We start from the raw sequence: 26362 nt of genomic DNA on the forward strand, positions 1-26362 counted from the left end.
AAGGTTCAGTTTCTTAGATGTGGTGGGTTTGGGGAATGCACTTGTATATGGTGATAATGATGACAACAATGGTGAGACCTGACATTTATCAGATGCCTATTGTGGACAGACACGGGCTATTCTCTTCATATACTCTGTGTTCACTCTGCCCAACCACGCTATGGGGTAGTTGCTATTATTGTTCCCATTTTAAAGGTGAAGAAAGTGAGTCTTAGGTTAAGTGGCCAACTCGGGGCCACACAGCATGTAACTGGTGGTGCACAAGTTTGACCTCAGTTGGTTCTATTCCAGCACTTGCATTTGTAGCCTCTATTCTTTTCTTTCTTTTTGTTGCAGGTGTTTAAGGAGTTCCCGGGCTATGTGCGCCTGTGACTAGTCCCAATATTTTGTGATTAAATATTTAAAAAACTGAAATCTGGGTCTTTAGTTTGGGAATTTTCCCAGCTCATTAGCAAAGTAATGTGATACACAAGTAAAGACAAGTTTCTAATATCCCAGAGGCAGAATAGAAGGTTTAGGAACATAATGTGTAAAGGTAACCAACAGATGATCAGATCATAGCACAAAAACACTCAAGAGAAACTCAGAACAGTGTCTGTTTTTCTTTATATCTGTTTCCTAGTGCCATTAGCCTGTGGAAAACTGTGGACCTAAGTTCTGGGTTAGAAGAAAACAAGAACAGAAATAATCAATCCATGTAAATTGCTTACAAACCAACTTTTGCCCAAGAAACCAACTTCTTATCTCATAAAAGTATGAAGTTAAAGGTTGTCAAATTCTAACTCCAATTAGATAGAAGACTTCTATCCTGTGATAGAAGCCACAGGAAACAAATTATGATTGAAAAATAACATAAAATTTAAGAGTTGTAGAGAATCTTAGAAATTTCTAAAATCCAGCCTCCAAGGAACTAGACCTCCCTGAGAGATGACCACATATCACATTTTTGGATGTTTTTAATCATAAGAAAAATCCTAGCTAATAAAGTCATGTATCTTAGGACTCAAGAAAATATCTTGGCTCAAACTTAGGGGACTTATTTTGGAATGCTGGTTTCTATCTAATTGATAAAAGCGTTGCTCAGAGTAAAATAATTAACACTAGGATTAGATGATATTTCCCCAAGCAGAATGAAGCAGACAGTTCTCGGAGTGGCAAATCAAATGGATGCCTGGGCCTGGGGCTTGCTGCTTTCCCTGTGGCAAGGGAGCAATTGCAGTGAAATGGGGAGTGATGTAGGCAGGAGGAAGAATGGACAGTATCTCCTAAGAGTCTTGGGAATCAGCTACTTCCTGAACTTGGTGGCTGAGCTGGTGTCCTATAATCCCACCTTTTTTCGAGGAGACTGGTCATAGTTTTTCCGGTCACAGAGCTCTGTTGTTGCATAAGGAAGTTCTTTGCCTACCTTGTTAAATTCCTCACTTGGAGATCAGGACAATGTCCTGATTAGAAAATCTGTTTATCTCTTTCAGGGAACGAGTTAGTATGGAATCTTTATAAAAAAAATATTATCCAAGGCAGAGAGTATTTTTTTCCTATTTTTTCTTTTTAAGAGGTGAGGGTCTCACTCTGTCATCCAGGCCAGTCTCGAACTCCTAGCCTCAAGTAATCCTTCTGCCCTAGCTTCCTGAATAGCTGGGGTAACAGGTACGAGCTACCACACACAGCACAAAGTCCATTTTTAGTAAAAGAAAACCTTTCAGGGCCAGGATGTCCTTGGGACTTTGAAAGCCTCCTGAATTCCTCCTGAGTGGTGTGAGCAGACCCCAACTAAGTGCAGCTGCAGAGCCTGCTGCCAGCTTACCCTGAGGGTCCTGGCAGGCTTCACTCCCATGATCTCCCTTTTTGGTAGCAGCAAAGAAACACATCAAGTGAGGGAAATCAGGCCGATACATTCTTTACAACAAGGTTTTATTTATTCTTTTCTTTTATCCCCCCCAAAACATTAAAGTTTTTCATCTTTCTTTTATTTTTAATGGTTTTCCTTTTGGATCCAAACGAGCATCTATATTACAGGATATCCGCCTGGTCAACATGCAGTGCTGAACTGTGGCTTTAGGAGAGATGCACCGATACTCTGGGTGGGCCAGCATCAGCTGCCATTCAAACACCGTGACTGCAGGGGTGTCAGGCTGGCACACCACAGTGGATGCTGCCCTAAGGAGGTGTCTTGTGGGGCATGACTTGCACGTTTTAGAATGCAGGTAGCAGCATTTTAACAGCCTGAGGCAGAGCACCCAATTTCCCTCCTGATCTCCTATTACATGCTCATCCTCTAGGAGCAAAACAAAGAGGGAATGGCCTGACCATGGGCCCCAAAGGACAGAGGGTGTGGACCCTGTAATCCACCTCCTTGCAATGTTGTTATTTGAGGCTAGAACTGGTGCACCCTGCAGAGTCTGAAATCTGTTCCTGATGAAGCTCATCCCCGTCCCACTCACTGGCCCTTCTCCCATCCCATGGTATTCTCACCACTAGGAAGTTAATATAATCTCTCCATTATTGGTGCTACTATGTTGAAGAGTTGCTAAAGTCATAAAGATTGTCTTCGAGCCGCTTTAAAGCAAGAACCTCTTTCCCTCCATCTCTCAGGTCTGGAAGAGAATTTCGGGACTCTATTAATCCTCTGAGGCCTTCAAATCCACTACCCTAGGTGAGTTTAACAGAAAGAACTTCTCTGAATCCAGTCTTGTGCTAAGAAGTTTACCCATATCAAAGTGAAAAAGAGGATCCAAGGTTACACATCTCTAAGTCTGTCCCCTTCTGGGACCTGTTATTTTCTACCTCACTTTGCTTTTGTTCTACAGCTTGTCTTCCTACCCTCTACTCCATTATCCCAGCCATGAAATGCCAAACACATCTAGTGAATTAGGCTTTTCTCCTCCATTTGTTTTTCTGGGTGAATTCAAATCTTGGACTCAGTTTGAGTGGAGTTGGACTGCCCTCTAATATCACCAAGAGGCAAGTTCCTCTGCAATTGCAGCAGTTAGGGTGGCTTTGTATAACTTTTGACTGGTTCACAAAACACCAGGATAGAAAAACACTGACTAAAGTTCAGCCTGCAGGCTAAGTATATATCCCAATTGGTAGCCATTAAAACTTAATACCTATGTTTTTACTAACTCCACTGGGATCTGCCTAATATTATACAACTCCATATCAAATGTAACTAAGACCACAACTACTGTCTACCTTAACTGGCAGTTATATTACATTGTTTAGCCCTCATTTCATAGTACCTTTATTTTTAAAAATTGATTAATGGCACTTTAAAATTTTGGAGTACGTTTTTCCTGCTCATCCCTTATAAAAATGTTTAACAGATTTGCTTTAAGTGGTGGGTTCTTGTGCCATATAGGCCATTGCCATAAAAAAAATCAGAGAACTAGAAGGAAAACTGAGTCATCAAATAAAGTCAAATTCAGACTTGGTATATTTGAATGGTTTCATTTCCTTTTCAGTTTTGGGGCCATCCTCTGAGTGAAGTGAAGAGGAAGTGGCACAGCCTGGTGTAAAGTCTAGGATCTGGTTGTAGAATGTAGACAGCAATCCATTCTTATCTCTGACAAACTCGTAGGACAAAAAGAGAAAAGATTCATTCGGATTTCCAGTGCTGGGTTGGAGAATATGTCTGGATGACGATCTATGACTGGCTTAAGTTTGCACAAAGAGAAGGTGACACAAGGAAGCTCAGATCATGAAAACCCAACTTTCTGGATTGAAAAAAAAAAAAAAAGTCTAGGTTTTTTTCAAAATTAGATAACAAGAAGAATAAGGAAAAATGGGAAGAACAGAGTGAAATTAAAGCAAATCCTGGATTCATATTCCATTAAACAGAAAGTTTCCTTTAAAAAAAATCAAATGCTTATAGCAATGCTGAGAATTTCATAGGTACTTCATGGGATCTAACAAGTGAAGGTTTTTTAAAATTGCTTTGTGGAGACTAAGTACTTTAAATTATGTATTATTAACTTAACAGACACTTTACATCATGAGTTAGCCAAACATTCATATTTCAGTTGACAAGGGAAAGAAAGTGAAGAGATGCTTGCTGAAGGCACAAGTTTGAATACAGAAAGCTGGAACATAAAAAACTATTGACTTCCAATAGTTTTCATTTATCAGATTACTACACTATTGTAAAAATTACCTTCTTATTAAGACATAAATTTTGTATTGGTTAAAGATGTCCTGAAAAAATTCTGTATCTCTTTGGCTTTCACCGAAGTTTTAGGGCAGTTTTTCATTAATTTGGGTTATATGTTATGTCCTTAGGAAAAGACAGAGGTCAATTTAGATAGAAAGAGAAAGACGACAAAAAGGAGACCAGAGAGAAAAGACAGAGATGGTACTATAACCTCAGATTTTTGACTCAAATATCATATCACTAAATTTGATGGCAATCACTTCCTAAAGAGAAACAGATTCAGAAACATTGCAGATCACAAAGGTATCCTTTACTATTCCATAATAGGTCTGTTACAAGAAACCCAGCCACCAACCAAACAACCCCAAACAAATAAAAATAAACATAAATCCCCACACCTCTTTTGACTTGCTCTACTCAACTCTTTCATACCTCCAAAAATAAACATGCAAACCTCAATAATGTATTTATAGGTAGCATGGCTTATTGTAAAATCTCCTTTTGCATTTAGAAGGTCAAGATTCTAACTCCTCTACTTACAGCATGCGGAGAGAGGGTGGGTAAAAGAAAGCAAAACTACAAAAATAGAAGGGCAGTTCGGGGATGCCCCAGCCTCAAAAGCCATCAATAGCCATCAATTGGACTTTGCTATGAGCCCCATTCATACTTCTCAACTGTCTTGAGTCTTGTTCAGAGAGGATTTTCAGGCCCTTTGGGTAGGTTGGGACAATCTATGAATTTGTTCTCTTTGGCTTGGTGTGACCTCTCTGGGATGCATAAACCTCAGAAGGTTAAAGCACAAGGGATTCAAGGAAAGAAAAAGATGGCCTCCGGAAAGCAAAGATAGTTCTGTTCTTTGTCCTTTGTCCCTTAAAGCGCTATGTACTCTATGTACTCTGACTGGGTGGGCTGTAGCACCTAACAGCTGACAAAACACCATAGCTCTGCAGCCAAGCCCTCCCTCCTCAGACAGCAGAGAAGCCATCAGCTGCTGCTCTATTTGGGGTAGACCTGGCTATGATGTACAGGGTGGTTCAGAAAAGAAACAGCAAAAGACAAAAAGGCAAAGCTGCTGCTACAGGCAGTGCTTATTAATGTGGGGTCTCTTTGATCACCTTCTTACAAAGGTTAGGTCATAAGCCCTGAGTTAATTAATTTTGTTTGGATTTTGTTAAAATAAGAGTCTCAGTGTGGAGATATTTTAAAGAGAAGTTATCCAAACCTGAACCTGATTCCATAGAGACTCTTTCTGGAGTCAAACCATCATTCTCTGGCCACTTGCAAGGGACCCACTTCTTCCTTCTTTCCTGCATCATAAAGTCCTCTCCTATACCTCCTGGACGGTGCCCATTGCTCTGAGATCTATGAGGGAAGAACTTGCAGGCTGGGTGAGAGAGCTAGTGGGGAAGAATTCACCCCAAGACATGGCAACGCCTCTCACCAGGATTCTTGGCATATACTAGCCCTAGGCTTCTGAGGATCTCAAAACATAACAGACATGAAGCTGATGAACAAAAATAGCAGTAAAAATTCCTTAACTTTCAAGTCTCAAAATCCCTGAAAGGTAGCTATCTATATGCTCCCCTTCTGCTATACATTTGCTTTTTCTTTACATACAACCTCATAATATTTATATCATCTTATAAATGAGCTGAGAAATATCCCTCAACCTGTCCCTGGCCCCACCCACTAAAGAAACACTCTGTCCAAAAAAATGAAACATCCAGAGGGCTGAGAAGTAGGATGTAATGAAAAATTGAGAACTTTCTAAAAATCAAAATTGAGATTTTTGTTCCATTATGCCAGGAGAGACCTCATTTTCCTGCCGTGAGCTTTTATCCAGTGGGTGGGCATTATGTCCACCCCCACACCCTACACCGCGTGTCAGTCGTCTTGCGAGGAGCACCAGGTGAGTTCCAAACCCTATTTCATTAGAATGCAGCATTCCCCAATAGCTGAGAGAGTGGTGGAGTCAGTCAGGCAAGCAAATAAGCTTGGATTGGGTGGAATTAACCATCTCAGGAATTGGATCAGTGCTAACATGCAGCAAAACAGAGGCTGAGATGGGAGAACAGAGGGAAGATGACCCTCATGCTCACCACATAGGCTCTATGGGGTCGGGGGGAATCTGTGCAGGGAAGGGAGATACTGGCTGAGAGGTGGATTATGGGGTCTTCTCTTTGTGGCCCCAGAGTCAAGGGAGGTCAAAATCTAGAATATCTGGAGTTTAGCTACTGGGCAATGTTCTTGGTGATCTCAGTGCCCTATGGAGACATTGAGTGGGGACTACAAGTGAAGCCCAGAAGAAAAACAGATTCTTCAGCTAGAAAAGCAGCACAGACCCCCACTGACAATTGTGTTCATGACTCACGTGGAGCCAATGGGATGCTAGCCAGTGCCAGCCCTTCACAGGGCAGGAAATTCTATGCTGACCCTGGCTCAGGGGCACCTTGGCTGGAACCCTGACTCTGTCCAAAGGTCGCTGGCACTTTGTCCTCTAGGAGATGGGGAGACAGACACAGAGAAAGATACAGAGAAAGAGACAGACATGCATTCCCTACCTGGAGTCTGTCTGGAGCCTTAAGTGAAATCAGGGATATCTAAACGCCAATCTACTTAGAACATCATCTCCCTGCCTTGGTTTTCTTTCCTCCTTTTACCTTCCTCTATCTTGGCTTCACTCTGTTTTGAGGAGATGGTGAAGACGAGTCATATATTAGCAAGATAAACTGAACATATGACTCAAGAGTCTTCTGAGGGGACCGCCAGTGCCCAAATTTGATCTTGTGCTATATCTCAAACACTGGTTGTAGTCTTCTTTTGCATGGAATTTCTCAAGACGCTGCTGTAATTAACCAGAGAAAAGAACAGGTGTTGGGGTCTACATGGGCCTCTTTTCAAGGGAGGCAGGCTCCGACACCTAGCAAAGGAAGGCTGGCATTCACTTTTGTTCAGAGGCAGCAGAAAACCAAACATGATGATGAGTTTGTGACTCAACAGAAAATTATTTTATTTTCTGGTCTTAATAGAAGAGTAAGTGCAGGCTGAGGGAAAAGAAACCCAATTTCTTGGTCAAGGGAAGGTGAATAAAAGAAATTCACTGGTAATAGAAAAACCAGGTGGTCAGTCAGGTGACTGCATCTGCAGTGCTTCCAACACTTTATTCAGGACTCAAATACTTGTGTGTATGAGTTCAAGGAGTTCAGGAAGGTTTCCTGGCACAGTAAATTTAGTGTTTATACTACTTGCAGGCAAATTCCATTTCTGGGAATTGCTCTGCCAGCCTGCATTTCTCCTGTTGAAATGGCATAAGGTATCACTACAATTCCCTTTCTCAAAACACCATGCAATAGACTCGCTGGCTCAGAATAGTCGTCCTGTTGTAGGCCTTCCCCTAGGGAAAGCTGCATTTCCGAAGTGGAAAAAGCAATTTCGTACACACAAAGCAGCCCATAGCAGCACTTTGGCATGAAATGACACTGAGCAGAGGAAACTTTAAAAACAAAACAAGGCCCAGCATCAGCGTCTTATGTTAGGATCGGGGTACTGTATATCACATTCCCAGCCACCCTCAAGCACACACGTGCTAAGTGGGAGAGGAAAATGAAGACGAAAGAGGGTCTGAGAGTGGGAGAGCTCTGTCTCTGCCTCACTGGCCTCCTCTGTTGGGACAGCTTTGGTTTGGGGGCTGACCATGGGTCATGACGCTCCATCAGTATCAGAAGAGAAGGCGGGGCCGTGACTAATGATTCTCCAGCCACGTGGTTGAATTTGGCTTTTCAGGGCTGATGCCGCTATTATATTTCAATTTAAAAAATAGGGGGAAAAGAGGCTCCTTCTAAGAAAAATAACAGCTCTGGATTTCTCCTGCCCAAGAGGAGGAGTGTGTCTGGGCTGGAGGAGTGTTTATCCACTGAGTGCTCAGTGCAGGGCAGACCAGGATCCTGGGTGGCAGGCTCCATCTGTTCCTGTGGGGGTGGGGGGGAAGGAGGGTCCCGTCCTTTCCCCCGCTGTGATGGCACTAAAGAGGAACTTAAGGGAAAGGTACATTTCCACCAGATAAAGCCAGTGATGTGTGCCCTCCAATGGAGCTGTATGCTATGTACCAAAAGAGCACTGGCTTGGCAAGAAAGGGCTCTCTTGCTCAGTGCTTCTGCATTTGGGCAGTTAGGAATGACAGGGTGGGACTGTCAGCCCCAGCTCTTACTCTGGGAGGGGTGAAGCCCCCTCTTGGCCCAGGGGAATATTCAAGGTGACCAGAGCCCCAGTCTTGTCATCCTGTATGATGAGGCCCCACTGGAGCCCACTTTACTAGAAGGAGCAGCCCAGGTCTAAGCTGAGGTATATTTACTAATCACCTTAAAGCATCCTGACAAACTGACCTGAACCCCACACCAGCTGCAGACGCTGCGGTCCCAATGGTCCTGCCTCATGGGAGGTCCTCAGTAAATCCAGACTTTCCTAGAAGCTTATTTCAATCTATCCGCCTTTCCCATCTTTACAGAAGTCCCTACCCAGTGGTGGGTAGCCTACTTGGATATGTGTGTTCTGCCCTCTCAGAGGAGTGGCAGGGAAGGCTGGGCCTCTGGCACTTGGCCTTACTGGGCTTGGCACAGCACTGGCCTTGCTGCCTCACGGACCAGAGTGTGGGCTGACGTTCAGCCAGGAGGTGCTGGTGTGGCCGTAGCACTGCTGCGCATATTTAATTGTTCCCACACTGGTTGGAAAACAGACTCTGTTTTGAGTCCGTTAGGTGGCCCCTGTTACTCTACCCACATTCCCCATGACTGGCATCTAAAGAGCCAATGCCTGGAACAGCGTGGGCTCCAGCACTACGACCAAACTCCACTTACATTGATGCCACAGTAGTTGTTAAATACTTTTACCTTCACCCTTACCAGAGCCTTAGGCACCGTTGTGGACCCTGGGGAACTTCCTGACCTGTCCTAACTAACTCTCAGCACCTACTGTGAGTGACAGGCCTCAAGGATGGGGGGCTATACCCCCCAGCACCACCAGTTTCTCTGACCGTCTCCCTCATGGTAGGGGCTGCCGGGCTATGGCTTTTCTCATCCAGACCAGCCCTTGCTGCTGTTGCCTCAGCACACTGACCCCTTTCGCTTCGGCTTTCTCCTCCCTCCCTGGCATCCGATGTTCCTGACTTAGCCTGTGCTGCCCTGGGGGAAGAAAGCCACAGGGTTATGTGTGAGATGCTGCTGCGTTGCCCTGGTGGCAGTGGTGCTGGCTGAGGCGTAAGAGCTGGTGAGGGAGGAGAGTCCTCTCCTATGGTCTCCACTACTCCCCAGTGAAGAGCCAGAAAGTCTTCCAGGCTTCTCAGGGCACTGAGTGTAGACATAGGCCAGCTAGATCCCTCCACAGCTTTTAGAAAAGTGGGAAGGGGCAAGGGGAAGCAAAGCCATCCTCGTGTCCCTTCTCCTGCAGGAATAACCCTCCACGTTCCTGTTTTCTTTCCCCAGCAAAGAGGCAGAACTATGGCAGTGCCCATCTTGCAAAGGGGAATAAAGCAATTTGGTGGGTTTGGTGTTCCGATTGTCCTTTACTTCCTCTTCTCTGATAATGCATGGTGTCTTTCCATCTTCCTTTTCCCTCTTCCGCCCCCCCGGGCCGCACTGGCTTCCCAATTCTGTCTTGGTTTTCTCCATGTGGGAGAAGAGCATGCATCGGAGGGGGGAGCAGCCTCTAGCATTTGTCGTCTTCTTCCGTGTCACTTAGCAGGTTGTTGACAGCCCCACACATCATGCCTGGCCCAGGCCCCCCGCGCCTCCGTCGCCGATAGTGCCCATTGGGCATCTGCCAGCTGTGCCGCAGGGGTGGGGCTGAGCCGATGGTGTTGGAACGGCCCAGGCTAGTAGCCACGGCTGCTTCAAAAGTGAGCGTCTCCTCCTCGCCACAGTCTGAGACGTGGGAGTCTTCGTGCAGGGCCAAGTAGGGCTCGGAGATGTAGCGCTGTGGGGAGGCATGTTGGCCCTGCTGGGGGTGCGGGGAGTTGGAAGACTCGGTCAGGCAAGTGTCGTTGTTCTCCAGTGCTTGGGAGGTCAGCGGGGAGCCCTCCTCGCTTCCATCAGCAGGTGGAGAGATGGTGCCCACGTGTCGAATCAGGGAGCTGTAGGAAAGGAGGGGCCGGGGCTTTGGTGGGACGGGCGGGAGCTGCCGACGACTTCTTCTTGGGGTGCTGGTGTCAGAGACAGAGGGGATGGAGCTCTCACTTAGGGAACCTGTGCCCTGGATAGCAGGAGAGACATGGCGTGTTAGATTGGGCTTGGCATGATCCCTACTTGCAACTCTTTTAAGAGAGTCCTTGGAGTCTGAATTCTGTGGGGGAGAGGCCTGCGCTGGAGCTCCCTGTAGTATTCACATCCACTCAGGGACACAAGGATTGAAGAGATTAAGGAGTCAAGAACATTTAGACCAGGGCATCTCAGACTTTTAATCAGCATACAGACCTCTGGGGATTTGGTTAAACTGCAGATGCAGGCTCCAGGAATGTGCAGTGCTAGTAAACTTCATGGGTTAATGCTGTTCTGCGCTAAAATTTGAAAACTGTTGTTCTAGAAGGGAAACCTCTCAGCTGCTGTGTCTCCAAAGGTCTGCGTTAGCAGCCCCGCCTTTTCTCCACTGATCATTTCTGTTGAGGGGGTCTCCTATCATGGGTCAAAGTGCCATGACTAGAGATAGGGCTATGGTGAGGAGGAGTAACACAGAGTCGATGAATGTTCTCATACAGCTCTGATAGTTATTCCTTATGCACCAGGCTGGTGGTTCAGCAAAAGGCATGGTCTTGTTGGGACAGCTGGAAGCTAGGTAAATGAGGGTGAACTGCTCTGACTTGTGAATCCTGGGCTGAGAGATGAATCACCATTCTCACCAATACTGAGGATCACAAGATGGTCAAAGGAACCTTTCTGGCTAAAGGACCATCCTGTCCTCCAAAATCTGGCTGAGACATCTGTCAACCTATTTATATCTCTGGATTCCGAAGGCTGGAATGGAATGACCTCTAGACACCATCTTCCTTGGGGGAAATCTGGTTTTCTGTGAATTCAGATAATCTCTGAGTACACAAGCACTGAGCAGCTAACCTCTATGCACTATAGGTAAAGCTTCCTGTGAAATTCCAGTCTTTGTGGGTACTTGAATATGTTTGCTAAATGCCCACGACTTGCATGTAATTATACAGCCCACCCTCCTCTGTCCTTCTGCTGTAGACTGGCTTCCTCTCTGTGCTCACCTGTCTGTTGGGCGTCTGTGACCTGCCCTCACTGGGTGACCTGGATTGACGGCGCTCTGGGGACTCCCAGTCAGCCTGGGTCCCTCGCTCTTCTGAATTGCAGCGGGAGACATCAGGAGAGAGAAGATGCTTTCGCTCTTTTGATCGTCCTCTCTCCCTGCCCCCTGAGCGGTGAGTGTCAGACTTGTGGCCTGTGAGAGGTGACAAAAGCACTTGGTTATAACTCTGCCCACTCTGACCACTGATGATGAAGGGACTTCTCTCCAAGTATCCCATCACAGCCTGGGGTTGGGCCCTCAGATGGACCACATGTTTCTGTCCCCACCCAAATTCAAAGGTTGAGGCCTAACTTGTTCCTGATGGTATGGTGTTAGGAGGCAGGGCATGAGGGTGGGGCCTCCATTATGAGATGAGTGCTCTGATAAGAAGAGACCTGAGAGTGCTTGCTTCCACTCTCTCTTCTCTCCATCATGTGAGAACAGAAAGCAGACAGAGATCTGCTGGCACGTTGGTCTTGGATTTACCAGCCTCCAGAACCGTGCCAAATACATGTTGTTTAATCCACCCAGTCTGTGGGAATTTCTTGTAGCAGCCTGAACAAAGATAGGCCCCTAAAAGAATCCTGGCTTCTCCAGGTATGTCAAAAGATGATCTGAAAGGGAAGCAGGGGAGAAAGGCAGGCTAACAAATTACCTATTTTGTAAGCAGGTAAGTTTGCAAGGTGCCAGGAGAGATACATATGTCAAACAACGCAGTCTATTCTGTTTCTATTTATGCTACACACAATATAGGATATTGGTTAACAATATGGCTCAGGAACTCTCTGTATCATAAATATGGCTGTGTAACTTTTTGAGGGAAAGGTGGCACCAGCAGAAGGGAATTAAGAAATTTCTGTGAACTAAATAATAACACACCTAACATAATGCCATGGTGAGAAGTCCAGGATTGAAATGAAAGGATCCCAGTGCTAGTCCCAGTTCTGCCACTTAATGGCCCTATGACATGGGACAAGTCACTGCTTTTTCAACTTTCATGTCTTTATCCAATAAAATAAAATGGTTGAGCCAGACTAAATTTCCTTTTCCTTTTTTTTTTTTTTTTTTTTTTTTTTTTGCGAAAAGCTCAAAAGAAATTCAGGCCGGGCGCGGTGGCTCACGCCTGTAATCCCAGCACTTTGGGAGGCCGAGGCGGGTGGATCATGAGGTCAGGAGATTGAGACCATCCTGGCTAACACAATGAAACCCTGTCTCTACTCAAAATACAAAAAATTCACCGGGTGAGGTGGCGGGCACCTGTAATCCCAGCACTTTGGGAGGCTGAGGCGGGCGGATCACAAGGTCAGGAGATCGAGATCATGGTGAAACCCCGTCTCTACTAAAAATAGAAAAAATTAGCCGGGTGCAGTGGCGGGCGCCTGTAGTCCCAGCTACTGGGGAGGCTGAGGTAGGAGAATGGCGTGAACCCGGGAGGCGGAGCTTGCAGTGAGCCGAGATTGCGCCACTGCACTCCAGCCTGGTCGACAGAGCGAGACTCCGTCTCAAAAAAAAAAAAAAAAAAAAAAAAAAAAAAGAAAAGAAAAAGAAATTAAAACACAGGAAATAATTCCAGGTAGCACTGTTTGGGTTGAAGTGTTGAAGTGGAATTGGTGGTTAAAGGTCAGTCCTCACAGTGAGTCTCTAATACATTCCTAAAAAGCCCCAGTGGTTTTGCAGAAGGCTATTTGAAAAGCTCCCTCAATTCTAATGATTTGTATAGCCCTGCTTCAGAAGGAAGGGATTGCAACAGCCTCTCTGGTGAACACAGAGGAGGGGCTGTGGCCTGTTTCAGGATGTTAAGTCACATACAGGAATTCCCTTTGGTAAGGAGCATCCTTCACTTTCTTCAACCCTTGTCTCTAAATTCTTTTCTGGTTATCTACAGTGCTTGGAGAGTAAGTCCATCAGGGCAGGAGCCCACTGCCTGATGAAAGAGCTGGACACTGAAGACCTCACCTGAATCAGAGTTCAGGCGGTGGGCTGACAGCCGCAAGGAGGAGTGGTAACTCCGGCGACGGGACTTGTAGGTATTTTCACTGCTTCGCTCCATGGAGAATTCCTCCAACCACGAGGAATTTGAACGCTTATCCCGAATAGTGGAAAATGAACGTCTCATGGAGCTAGGGTCTGTCACCACCTGGAAATACAAGCCCCCAGAGAAACACAAGGTATGGATTAATGATTGAAAAGATCTAAAAGGACAGAAGCGGCAAGACTGAGAGGAAGGCAAACTGTAACCCCTGCAAATGGTAACTTCCTTTGAATCTCTCTTGCTCAAACCTTAGCTGGTGGAAACTGTTCAAGAAAGTATTCTTACGTTATGTTAACATAGTCACTGGAAATGGTCCAGGATCTTCTCTTCCTGTAGCTGAGTGTACAAAGCCAAGCAGAATGCAGGCAGGCACTATGCAAGCTCCCACAGAGCCCTCTACCATGGGCACAGCCGGGCTGCAGCAAATACCGTGCTGCTTTGAAACATGTGACGGCAACTGTCTAAGAGGCTACCCCATGAAAGAAACATAGCTTTGCTTTTTTTTTTTTTTAAATGCCCTTGCCAGAGAAGTACCTGCCCTTCTGCCCTTCAGCCTAGGAGAGCCTGCAATTTAACAAGTGCTAAGCATGTATCACTCTCGCTCTGCTGCCATCAATCCCACCTAGCCCCATTTTAAATTCCGGCGTTTTGATTTGCCACACATATTAAAACAAATCCACAAAAACTTCTTGTCTCTGTCAAAACCTGATGTAAGACAGACAGACAGGAGAAAGCAGCCAGGAAAACAGACAAAGAAATGAGGCGTGGCCTGCACTTGTTAGGACAGACAGTCCTGACACAGACCTGTGTGTGTAAATAACTGCATATGTGCTGGAGGAGTCAGGAAACGAAAAAAGGATGGAAAAGTACACAGAGAAAATCCTGGAAAATATTTCTTGCATGGCTGGTTGAATCTTGAGGATGTATAGCCCGTCCAGAGTGAGGTATGCAATTTTGTTGGCTGGGCTGTTGTGGTTAGGGGGTCACTGAAAACACTGGAGGAGCAGGCTCTATTAGAGAAGGCCCATGAGCCAGGTTTTATTTATAGGGAAGGGGTGCGGGCAAGTCAAGGGCTCACCTGCAAATATCAGATATTATTCCATAACCCAGCTAATACAGCCCGGATGCCACTGCATTAAGGTAGGTGGTTGCTTTTTACCTGGGGATCCACAGTCAGACGTGGCATAGAGGATGCCCTCCCAGATCCCGCATGCTCCTGGGTGTCCGAAGGAAGGTAGATGCCATGGTTAGAGGGCTGCACGCTTTTTAATTCACTAACCTCTGGCTCCTGGAAATAAACACACAGCCAAGCTTGTGGGACTTGGTTTCATCTCATTGCTTCTCACGTCCAGTGGGCAATTCAGCCTCCTCAAGAACGACTTTCAAAAGAGAGACTGCAGCTTTAAGGTCTCAGTTGTATGTGTATGTGTGTGTTTGTGTGCACCTATGTGCTGTATGTTCCAGACAGGAAGCTCTAGCTGGGATTGAGTGCTGAAGGTCACCTATTTTTCATCACTAAGCAAGGATTCAGATTTTATTGTTTTCTGCAACAAATACTGTTGGGTATAATACTTTTCAGATATGTGAAGTTCGCTTTCAAGAAGTGGTAGCACTGGATTTTTCTTTGAATCTGAAGACGACTTTTATCAATTAAATGGAAACCAGTATTCTAAGGGAAGTCAACAATTTCTGATGTCAACTGTGTCCTCTCAAGCCTTAAGACACAGGACTTTAAGAGTTTTCTTCTGATTGAAACCATCCAAACGTGTGGTGGGTGGCTGTCAGGGATGCCCTGAGTAACACAGTCCCAGGGAAGGACGATGCAAGCCACTTGCAGAATTTTAAATGTTCAAGTAACCATGTTGTAAAAGGTGAAAAGAAATGTAATAACATTGAATAGATCCAAATATTAGCATGTCAACATGTAATCAATATAAAAATCAGATAGTTTATATTTTATTTGGACTAGCCACACGTGGCTAAGAGCTATTGTTTTGGGCTGTGCCAGCCTAGAATATTATTAGGTTGGACTGCAAATCTCTAAGGTTCTGTCATTTTTGTTAGTTTCCTGGTTAAAGAATGTTAGCTTGGCAGCCGTGCATGCTCTATACAGATAGCTAGTATCATTGCATAAAGAGCCGTATGGGAGATGTTTACGTGGGCTACCCAACAAAAAGATCTAAGAACATCTTGGGCAGATGGAGATAGTACCAGAAAAAGCTATTTTATATTTAGGAAATGACATCCTAAAAACATGTAGGGCATTGCCCAAAAGAAAATGTCTGGGACCCCCACCTTAGCGTCTGTGACCATTTGGCTGAGTGCTTTCCGGTGTGTATGGGAGGGGTACTTTCCCAAGACATGTGCGATGGTGCTCTTGAGGGAGTTACAGTGTTTGTAGTACATGCTTTATACAGCACACAGTTCTGACTCCAAACAGACGTGGTAACAACACTGCAGTCTACAGGTATCAGAGGTGGTGTGAGACGCACACTCCATATGCACACACACAATCACGGCCACGCCTCGGGACATGGAGCAGCGGCCCCGAGGGATGGGCAGAAGTACACAGTGGTGAGTGTGTAGCACAGGCTGACACCTGAATTGAATTACAGACACCAGTACTGACAATGAGATGAACACATATCCAAAAAGTCCTGGCACTATGGCTCAGCCCTGGGGAACCCGCAGAAATGATGTCATAAAGTCTCCCTGTGAAGAAAAGGACACATTATTGCAATTTTTTTCCCACTAGACACATCCCCAGGCAGGCAAAATGCTGCGAGGCCTTTTCAAGAATCAAACTATCTGTACCAATTATTCCACAGGTCTTGGTGCTAAGTTCCTCAGAGGGGAGGGCAGAGAATGACTCCACGAGTTCCTACCGGCCTCATCAAGAACACCCTCAGGCAGTCAATCACTCAGCCCTGGGGGTGTCTGGACAAACTGTCTTCCCCCACACAACCATGCACGATTCTCTGTCTCAGCACTCGCAGGAGATAGATAGAATAATACATTTGTTTGAGCCACTGAGTGTTTTTCCCCTCTGAGGGGGTGCCCATTCCATCACACGTCATTCATTCAGGGTGGCTCTGAGGTACACAGCAGCAGCAGCAGGGAGGGATCAGGAGAGAAATGAAGGGGAGAGAAGAGCCACGGCTGAATCAGAATTTAAATGATATGGAACTCACTTAGTACAAGCTGTCTGTACAGACTTTTGCAATGGTTGGGTTTTGTCTTTTTTTCTTTTCAGTCCAATGACTGCTTGGGCTTCAATTCTAAGCTGAGGTTGGGGTGGGGGACCTTGAGCTCATGGCTCCTGAACCAGGAATAATGGTAAAGTCAATGTTTAGGAACCATATTTTAGCTTTGTATTAGCTAAGCCAAAACTTCACTCTCTCCTCTCCAAGCTTTCACTTGACTCAATAGGTCTCTCAAGAATTTTTGTTTTTTTTTTTTTTTTTTTGAGACGGAGTCTCGCTCTATCATCTAGGCTAGAGTGCAGTGGCACGATCTCGGCTCCCTGCAAGCTCCACCTCCCAGGTTCACGCCATTCTCCTGCCTCAGCCTTCCGAGTAGCTGGGACTACAGGCGCCCGCCACCACGCCCGGCTAATTTTTTTGTATTTTTAGTAGAGATGGGGTTTCACTGTGTTAGCCAGGATGGTCTCAATCTCCTGACCTCGTCATCCACCAGCCTCAGCCTCCCAAAGTGCTGGGATTATAGGTGTGAACCATTGCGCCCAGCCAGGAATTTTACCATTTATGCTAATAAACTCATTTTGGGGTCAGGGAAGTGACTTTAGTGGCCTGTTACAATGTCTTTGAATTGTGACCAAAAGGGACAATGTGACTGAACCCACACAGAGCAGAGGTAGGACAGTCTTCTGTGCCTCCTGGCAGGGAGCTCATCACTGTGGCACATGCTGCTGCTAGGTTCTAGAGGAGGTGGGCATCACTAAGGAATGGCATGGGGCATTCGTGTGTCCCACAAGCTGTACCTAGGTACACTAAGAGGCAGGGTTGGTGTCACTCATTCTCTGGTGATGCATCTTCAAGTTCCCCATCAAAGGCAAGATTTTGTATGTGACTTCTGGTCTTACACTTGATACTCAGGGCCATAAACTAAGAGGGCTTGGCCTAAAGCAATTTAAGTTCCTGCTGCAGGGAAGGGACCTCTGGGGCTATAAAACCTAAAGAAAGAACATTGTCAGAGCACATGAGAAACTGGGCTAGAAAAGGGCTAAGGCAGGACACCTCCAGGGCAATTGGCTAAACTACCAGAATGGATATTCCTGACGGACCATGACTATGTATTAAAATTAGCAAGAGGGATTAGGAAACCACGGAAGTATTTTTGAGGTCATATAACTCATGCATTCACCAGAGACTGCTGTTCCTGGAACTGTCCATCATCGGCGGGGTCCATACAAGCCAACTGGAATATCTCCTGGGGAGAGAGTGGACTCATCGAAGGGTATCCACTCCGGCCACTCCTGAAAAGCAATGTCAAATCCAGAAGTAATGAGGGACAGTCATGTCACGGCTGCCACTAGCAGTTCCCACTCCAGTAGGGCAACACCCTTTAGCCTTGACTGACTTTTATAAACCTAGTAACTTACACGTGGCTAGTCCTGAAATTAAAAAAAAAAAAAAAAAAAAGCACTGGAAAAGACAGAAACTGGTGTTTTCAACCTGCATCCTGCCTTTGGAACCATTCATTATTCTGGGGACTAGCATATCTATGACAAATGACATCATTTGTCACACTCAGCCATATGGAAAACCAATGCTAGATTGTAAACCTGTTTCTGCTCAGTTTCCCCATTTGGCGGAGAAACACCCTAGTTTACGCAGTGAACAGTTTGTTTCAGTATTAAGCAGCCATGGTCTTTTTAAAAATTTTCCCTACTCACGGTAAGAATGTGGTCTTGTTTTGCCAACATCCCTGGCCGAACAAAACAATTCAGTCCAATTCCATTGCCATTTATTGAGGGACTACTGTGTACCATACATTAAGTCTGTTGGTTCGTGAACTGAGAGGGATTTCAGATGTGATGATGAGATGAAAACCTCTTGGTTGATGGCAATGTAGGAAGAGGTTTAAATGGTGGTGAGGAAAGAGGACAGAGACAAAGTCTGCCCAGTTGTTTAGAGGCCTCCAAGGGAAAAGAATGGAGAACTGGCACAGTAGGCTTGTTGTTAAACCACTGTCTAGTACTTCCAGACACTCTTAACCTGATGGGGGATCCACTGGGCTGGTTAGGAGAGAAAGAAGCAGTCAAGCTTTCTGGAGAATGTGGTGCCTGTTGCCAAATTATTGGCTGACTGCCACCAGTATCGTAATAGCTACCATCTCACCTGCTCAAGAACACAGAGTGAGCTTCCAGAGTATGGCAGGAAGGACGGGGTAAGTGGCTGGGTAGCAGCTCTCTTGGTGGCGGAGCTAGGAGGGAGAGATGGGATACCATTTCTTTTAAGTCTACTGCTAATGACTGCATCCAATGGAAAACTCAAGGCATGAGCAAGGATTGCCAATTACTTAAAAACAATCCATAGGTATGAATTTTAGATTACAGAGGAAGATCAGAGTCTCCCTCTGTAGAAGAAGGTGAAGAGCAGAGTCACCTAATCTGTCCGCTTGCTTCCAGTGACAGCTTTTGCTGAGTTTTCAGGATATTTAAATGACCTGCCTAATGTCAGTCATCTTCCTCACGGTGGCATCTCCTGAGAACCACTGGGAATAAGACTGAGCACAGCCAGTAAAAGAATGAGTTCTCGGCTTTGCACTGTGGCTCACACCTGTACTCTCAGCACTCTGGAAGGCCAAACCAGGAAGATAGCTTCAGCTCAGGAGTCCGAGACCAACCTGGGCAACAAAGCGAGACCTGTCTCTACAAAAAAAATTAGCCAGCAGTGATAACACACGCCTGGGGTGGTCTCAGCTGCACAGGAGGCTAAGGCAGGAGGTTCACTTGAGCCCAGGAAGTCGAGGCTGCAGTGAGCTGGTTGTGCCACTGTAGTCCAGCCTGGGCAACAGAGTGAGATCATGTCTCAGAAAGAAAGAAATAGGTTCCTTTTTGTCCTACAGAGAGTAAATAATTATAGAATCCTCAAGAGAGGGAGAGGACCCTTGGAATCACTTAACAGAGTTGAATAACCAGAAGCCAGAGTGATCTCCTACTTTGAAAACCTTGTCAAGCTGGGGCACAGAATCCAGAATTCTGAACACAGCCTCCCTCGCGATCTGGTCCCTACCTCACTAACCTCCTCTCGTACCACTTTCCCCTTTGCTCCCTGAATTCGAGACACGCCAGCCTCTTTTAGTTCATTGGACAGGCTAGGGTTGTTTCTGCCTCGAGATTTTAATACAGGCAACTCCAAGGGTGCAGAACACTTCACTCCAACTCCCTACCGCCCTGTAAACTCTTTCCGTAATTAAATCACTGAAAATGCAACTTTTCTTCTTTCCAATATCTCTCTGTTTAATGTCTGGTTTTCCATCATATTTGAGGGAGTGACCCTATCTGTTATGTCTACCACTGTACTCCTAGATCGACCTCTACTGAACAATGATGCATTGCTCTAGAAACACAGATGGTTCTGGGTCCACCAGTGTCCCCATGTCAGGAAATACACCAACATGCACCTACCAAAGGCTTCACCCTGAATCCTCTGCTTCCTCCTTCCCCTTTAGTCCAAGTAGCAAATCAATCACCAAATCCTATCCAGTCTATCTACCAAATGTCTCACATCTGACCATCTGTCTCCATCTTGCTAGTCCAAGCTACTCTCACTGATAATTTACACAACCGTAATAACCTACGAAATGGTGTTCCTGCCTCTAGAATTGCTTCCCTCCAATCCCTTTAGTCTATACTGAATTTTAAAAAGCACACATCTGATCACATCATTGTGATGCATAAAACCCCATTATCCTAAGACAAAATCCAACTTCTTTGTCCTGCTTATAATGCCCCCAAAATACTAGCACCTGTGTATCTCTCCAAATCCGTAACTTAACACATCCTCTGAGTTCTCTATGCTTCAACCATCATGACAGATTTTAGGTTCCTTAAACTTACCACACTTTTCTTACCACTCTTGAAGAGCTTGTCTTCAAGTCTCACTCAAATGTTACTTCCTCAGGAAGGCCTCTCTAAACCCTCAAACTGGGTGAGCTGTTTCCATGACATCACAACAGCCCACCCTTCAGCATTGTTTGCCTGTATTGTTCTTGTAATTTCTTCTTCCAGATTTGTCTCCATGGGGACCTGTTCTCTGCTGTAGCCCCAGTGCCTAAGCCAGCTCTGGGGCCATATTGGCTCTTAAAAAACATTGGTAAAAATCAATGATTAAATGGATCAATAAATATATGGAAGAAAAGCCAGAGTGATCCTATGGTGGGGGGTTAATTTGTATAGCAAAATGTAGATAAAACAGAGATTGCAATTTAGGGGGTGTGTCCCCCATTTCTAAGCCAAGGACTGGCAAAACAAAAAACAGCATAAACCCTTCCAGTGGAGAGGTCCCACTGTTCCGATCGTACTTCCTTCCTCCCTCCCTCCCTCCTGCACAAGCAGAAGATAAACACTGACTTGTTTTCTGTGGACAGGAGAGTTCACACCCTGCACTTCATCACATCAAATTATATATATGTACACACACACACACATTATATATACACATATATAGTATATCTATCAAATTATATATATATAAACCAATGGCCTTGGTCATGACTCTTCGTCTTGTCTTCTCTTCCAAAGGTGTTGGACTTTGATATCTGAAAGCAGTGCTTTTGAAAAACAGATCTCCAGCACCACAGGCAGAAAGAAAGAAACAATCTGAGCAATTCCAAATGACTCCGACAGAGGTCTCATTCCCAAGTCCTGGGTATCACTCTCCTAGTAATTAAGATACGTGATTTGGGCCGGGTGCGGTGGCTCATGCCTGTAGTCCCAGCACTCTGGGAGGCCGAGGCGGGCGGATCATGAGGTCAGGAGATCGAGACCATCCTGGTGAACACTGTGAAACCCCGTCTCTACTAAAAATACAAAAAATTAGCCGGGTGTGGTGGCGGGCGCCTGTAGTCCCAGCTACTCAGGAGGCTGAGGCAGGAGAATGGCGTGAACCCAGGAGGCAGAGCTTGCAGTGAGCCGAGATGGTGCCACTGCACTCTGGCCTGGGCAACAGAGCAAGACTCCATCTCAAAAACAAAAAACAAAAAACAAAAAACAAAAAATGCAATTTGGTGATTCCTGGTTTTGTAAGAACTGGGACTTTGTTAAATCCAATCACAAAAGCTCATTTACATTGAGTAGAAAGACTGTGTTCTTTGGGTGCACACTAAATGCTGATGACAGAAATACAATGTTATGAGATACATATGCTATAGTAGATTAATTGGGGCTAAGGCTTATCACTCAGAAGGATGGGAAAATTCCTTCATTTGTGTTTTATTTTCACTCCTATTATAGAAAAAGTAAGGTCCCTTTCTGAATAAGGTCCCTTTTGTTTATTAAAGAAAACATGATGTAGGGAAAACACTCTGGGGTCAGAAATAAGGAACTTAAATTCCAGTTCCACATTCTACTAGCCATGACTTTAGGCAACGTAGTTAACCTCAGTTAGTCTCCAGTTTCTTCATGTGTAAAGTGGTGATATTAATATATACCTCCAGGGTATAGTAGGCTGCTAGAGTGGGAATCAAGTGAGATCCTGCAAATAGTGTCTCTAGAAGTGTCAACCTCAGGGAAAGCAGTTACTACTGGTTCTCTTACACTCAGCCAGCATGGCACCCGTGAGGGAGGCTCTATCTTCCAGCAGGACACTAGATCCACAGGGAAGCGATAGCCAAGAATTAGAGAGGAGATTATTATTCTTCGCAACAGAACTACAACTAAGACCCAAGTATATTAAAAGACAAGTGAAACTCCCTTCTTCTGTTGTTCATTCACAGTGATCGCCGTCTCTGACGCTGACCACAGTGCTAAGTATGCTTAGTCTGCTTTTCTCTTACTCCTGCTGAAAATCATTTTAAGATATTCAACCTCAGAAAAACGATCACTCAAGCTCAGAGTGTTCGTTCTTGGGCCCTTCTGAGCAGTGAGTTTTGGGGTCTGCACAACAGCATGGGTGACAGATTGCAAGCAGCCATGCCAGGGATGTTTTGGTGCTACTCACAGGCCTGAAACAGGGTCCTGCTGGAGGTAAGGCAGGGCTTTGGCATTAGCGATGATCTCCTGAGGCAGAGATGAGGGCTCCATGCGTTGGAACATGGGGGCATTTTTCTGGGTAAAAAGAGGGAAGGAGAAGAAAAGAATTCCAATGACTACGGAGTTTGCTATGGGGAAAATACAATTTACATGGATAATACAGGCACATAACTTATCCCTTGTTTGACCATTTTAACCTTTGATCCACTGGGTTTCTAATTCCACATCACTACAAAGTTCTTGGGCCCTGCACCCATTACTGCTGCTTCTAAGTCCTTGCAGGGCACTATGCCCCAGGGATGCACAAGCCTATCCCCTCCTGCAACTCCTCGTGGCCCACCCACTTAGCATGCTGGCATTGACCTTCACCTGTTCCTCCAGCTGCTGCCTCTGCTTCTTCACCTTACTCTGCTTATAGTAGTCCATGATCATCATTGCTGCATAGATTTTGCCCACAGTCAGGTCAGAGGCTAAAAACACAAATGTGGCATGATGGTGAAGAGGGAGAAGATGATGGGATAGAGTGAGGAACCTCTAAGCTTTGTTACCCACTCTCTGGAACAGGTCTGCACTGTCAGTCACCCATTCATCCAGCATATATTGAGGGTCCCCATGGTCCCAGGATCTGAGGATGCAGAGTGCATAGGTCCCCTGATCTGTCCTCAGGGGGCTTGCATGCCCACCTAGTGATGGTGATGATACTGAGGATAAGCAGTACATGAGTAAGCATCACGCCTACCATTCTAAATCTCTATAGCTAAGTGACAACATCCTTTCTCCCATGAGGGTTTGCTGAGGAGTATTATGTGGAAGGAAGGAGCTATATACCCAGGAAGTCTCATCCACAACCACAGTGACCTATCTTAAAGAACATGTTTTCAATTAATAAGGACAAAAGGGACTTAAGGATAAAAGGGCAAACTTCCCTTATCTCTTTGATCACTCTGGGTTCCCCCAAAAGACGTAGCCTTCATTTGCTGGGCCCACAGTGACAAGGATACCCAGGAGAAGACCCAAACCTTTGGGCATGGGCACAAGCAGATCCAGCATCTTCTGGGATAGGTGAGGCCAGATGGCTAGGGTCTCCTTTTGTAGCTCTGAGTCTAGCTGCTGCCTGTCTGCACCACCTAGAATAAGATAAATTACTAATAAATAGAATAGACCCGGAAATAACCTGGACTGAGGGAGAAGGTGGAGGTAGGAGCTGAATCAGCAGGGCACCTCATATTTTAAGAAGAAATCTTGGCACTTAGTGACAGTGGATCTTGCAATACCAGGTCTTTCTGCTGAAGAAGCAGAACACATTTTGGCTCCCGTTTTCAGTGACTCAGGGATATCCTGCCAAGAGATCCGAGACCCTCAGACTAAGAGCAATTTTCTCATTCATTCTAAAAGCCTCCCGGGTGCTCAGTGTATCAGAGGAGAAAATAAAAATAGCCGCAAGTACGTTCCTCTGCCTTCTTATCCATACAGCAATCCTTCCAGCAACCCTAACTCCATAGTCTGAGTGATCTGATTTTAAAAAGGATTTAGATTGCACAAGAGCAGAAAGGCTAAAGACCCACCTGGAGGTAGTAGTAAACCTGTTCTCTCCTAAACCAATGATTAGAAATCAAGAGGAATAAAACACTACCGTGGCCTCTATGACAGCACCTTCTGCCACAGAAGCCTCTCAAGACTTCAGAAAAATAAACCATATATGGAAAAAAAGGACAAAATTAACCTTTGGTCAATAAATATTTCTAGAATACCTATTGTGAGCCAGACACTGAAGATCATTATTTTTAAAGCTGAAAGAAGCCCTGGAGACGATCAAACCATTCATTGTACCAAAAGGAAATGGTAAATATTAGTTGAGTCAGATACTTGATGTTCAGATGACTGCATTGTTGTATCCTTAGCTGGATAGATGACAGTTCAAAATATCTCCATCCTGTGCCACCTGTATGAGTTGTTCCAGAATTCCTCCTTCCCATCTCCCTTCCTAAGCTTACCTTTGGCAATTTTAATGTCCAGAGCTGTCCGGATCAAAGCCATAAGTGTGGAGGTGAAGTGGACCGTCATGTCCTCAGCTACTGGCATGTTCATCAGGACCAACCTCTGTGTGAAAGAGAAAAAAGAAACAGCAGGCCAAAAAAAAAAAAAAAAAAAATTGAAAGACATCTTAGTGAGAAAGGAAGAAAAGGGCAGAGGTCAAATGCACAGACAAAAAAGAAGGGCAAGGATCCCCATCCCCTGCCCCAGTCCTTCTCTCCCTGCTTCTCATTGAAGGCTTATTTCCTTTTTTTTTTTTTTTTTTTTTTTTTTTTTTTTTTTTTTTGAGTTTGTTTTTTCTTCACTGAGGGAATGATGCCAAATTCCAAAGGGAAGGAGCTTCCCTAATCATTCTGTAGGGCTCCCCCGATGGAGTCCTAAGAATGTCTTTGATAGGGATGGGAAGTGATTTCTAGAAGAAGTGTCTCAAGGAAAGGAGCCAGCTCTGGGAGGTGGCTCCATTCCCTGTTCAGGGCTGCTCCATATTTCCACTTGTCCCATGAATACCCCCTGAAACTCACATGGAAATACAGTGAGAGATGAGATTTTGCTTTGCTTATCTAACTTGAAAGATGCATCCTGGTGCCCCCTTTTTGAGTCTTTAATAGATGAAATTTGCCAGCACATGATTGAACATGCATAAGTCCAACTTGTCTAAAGGATGAGGTGGAGCAGGGTGAACGAGGGGGAGAGTGCAAACAGGCTCTAGGGTAGGAGGATGGGGAGAGCGGAGAAAGAAGACAGAATGAGAGAAGGGTGGCCCAGGCAGGAGCAGAGTGGGCAGGCCTTGTTCCCCTCACCCAAAGAAAGGGATCACACTGAAATGGCCAAATCCACTTTCCAGAGAGTATCTTGCTTTTGGAGTTATTTTACTTTTCCTCCAATCCCCGCTCCCCTTCTCCCACCAAGCTTCATCCCAGAAGTACAAATTCAAGGCCACATTCTACCACCTGGTACTTTTGGATGTGGCCATCGTGAGCAAAAAGGATGCCAGCCCCTAAGCTGTGCACGAGGAGCCATGTACTGGGGGGAATGAGGGTCCCTAATGGCCATGTTCCAGTGAGATGCTCTCTGGGGCCATACAACTTGAGATAGCAGCAGGAGAATGTCCTCTGGCAGAACCACCAGCCTGGCAGAGAGGGAAGTACCTCTTCCCAAAGAAGGGTCTCTAACGTTCCATTGCAGCATCCTGCCTAAAGCTGATGCCACATGGTGTCTTAGAGTGGAAAGCCAGTTTCTTGTTTGGATTTGAGTTCCATCTCTCTCCCACTTCTTTAAACATCTAGAGGAGTGGAAACATTACTATGATGTGTTCCTAGGTAAATGAAAGAGCTCCAGAGTTCTGGGTCAGTCTAAATAGCAAAGGGGAACCGACAGTAACTATTACTAATGGGTGGCAAAACAACTCATGTCCAAAAGCTATGAGCACCCCAAGGGCAAATGACTCCCAGTGTGCAATAATCTCTAAGCAGCAAGTCATGGGGGAATCCACCCACAACTCTGGGGCCAGGCCCCATAACTATGTTATGCAAGTCAGATTTAAGGCTGAATATAACTTGTGCCCATGATTTTCCTTCATTTTGAGTATTTCCAAGAGAATTGGGTAGCTAGGTTAGTGGGATAGAGCTGCATTCCTCAGTCTATC

The 26362-nt window shown here is 45.4% G+C and overlaps 1 protein-coding gene across 6 annotated transcripts in view; it reads right to left on the reverse strand.

The window, feature by feature from the left end:
* Nucleotides 1-9274: 9274 nt before the first annotated feature.
* The window catches only part of CACNA1E (calcium voltage-gated channel subunit alpha1 E), a 495006-nt gene continuing 477918 nt past the window's right edge, over nucleotides 9275-26362 (reverse strand). For 3 of the 6 annotated variants that reach the window (XM_073011713.1, XM_073011714.1, XM_037985856.2), the window contains 9 exons: nucleotides 24678-24783; nucleotides 23703-23810; nucleotides 23053-23153; nucleotides 22652-22758; nucleotides 17850-17961; nucleotides 14626-14754; nucleotides 13391-13571; nucleotides 11397-11587; nucleotides 9275-10390 (listed from right to left, as the gene is read on the reverse strand). In XM_073011713.1, coding sequence (XP_072867814.1) covers nucleotides 9848-10390; nucleotides 11397-11587; nucleotides 13391-13571; nucleotides 14626-14754; nucleotides 17850-17961; nucleotides 22652-22758; nucleotides 23053-23153; nucleotides 23703-23810; nucleotides 24678-24783 — 1578 coding nt within the window. In that variant the 3' untranslated portion in view covers nucleotides 9275-9847. Of the gene's footprint in view, nucleotides 10391-11396; nucleotides 11588-13390; nucleotides 13572-14625; nucleotides 14755-17849; nucleotides 17962-22651; nucleotides 22759-23052; nucleotides 23154-23702; nucleotides 23811-24677; nucleotides 24784-26362 lie in introns of those variants that run through there. The other 3 variants (XM_073011718.1, XM_073011715.1, XM_073011717.1) reach the window with 2 other exon arrangements.

Source organism: Chlorocebus sabaeus, chromosome 25, assembly GCF_047675955.1.
Source record: "Chlorocebus sabaeus isolate Y175 chromosome 25, mChlSab1.0.hap1, whole genome shotgun sequence".
Classification (NCBI taxonomy): Eukaryota; Metazoa; Chordata; class Mammalia; order Primates; family Cercopithecidae; genus Chlorocebus; species Chlorocebus sabaeus.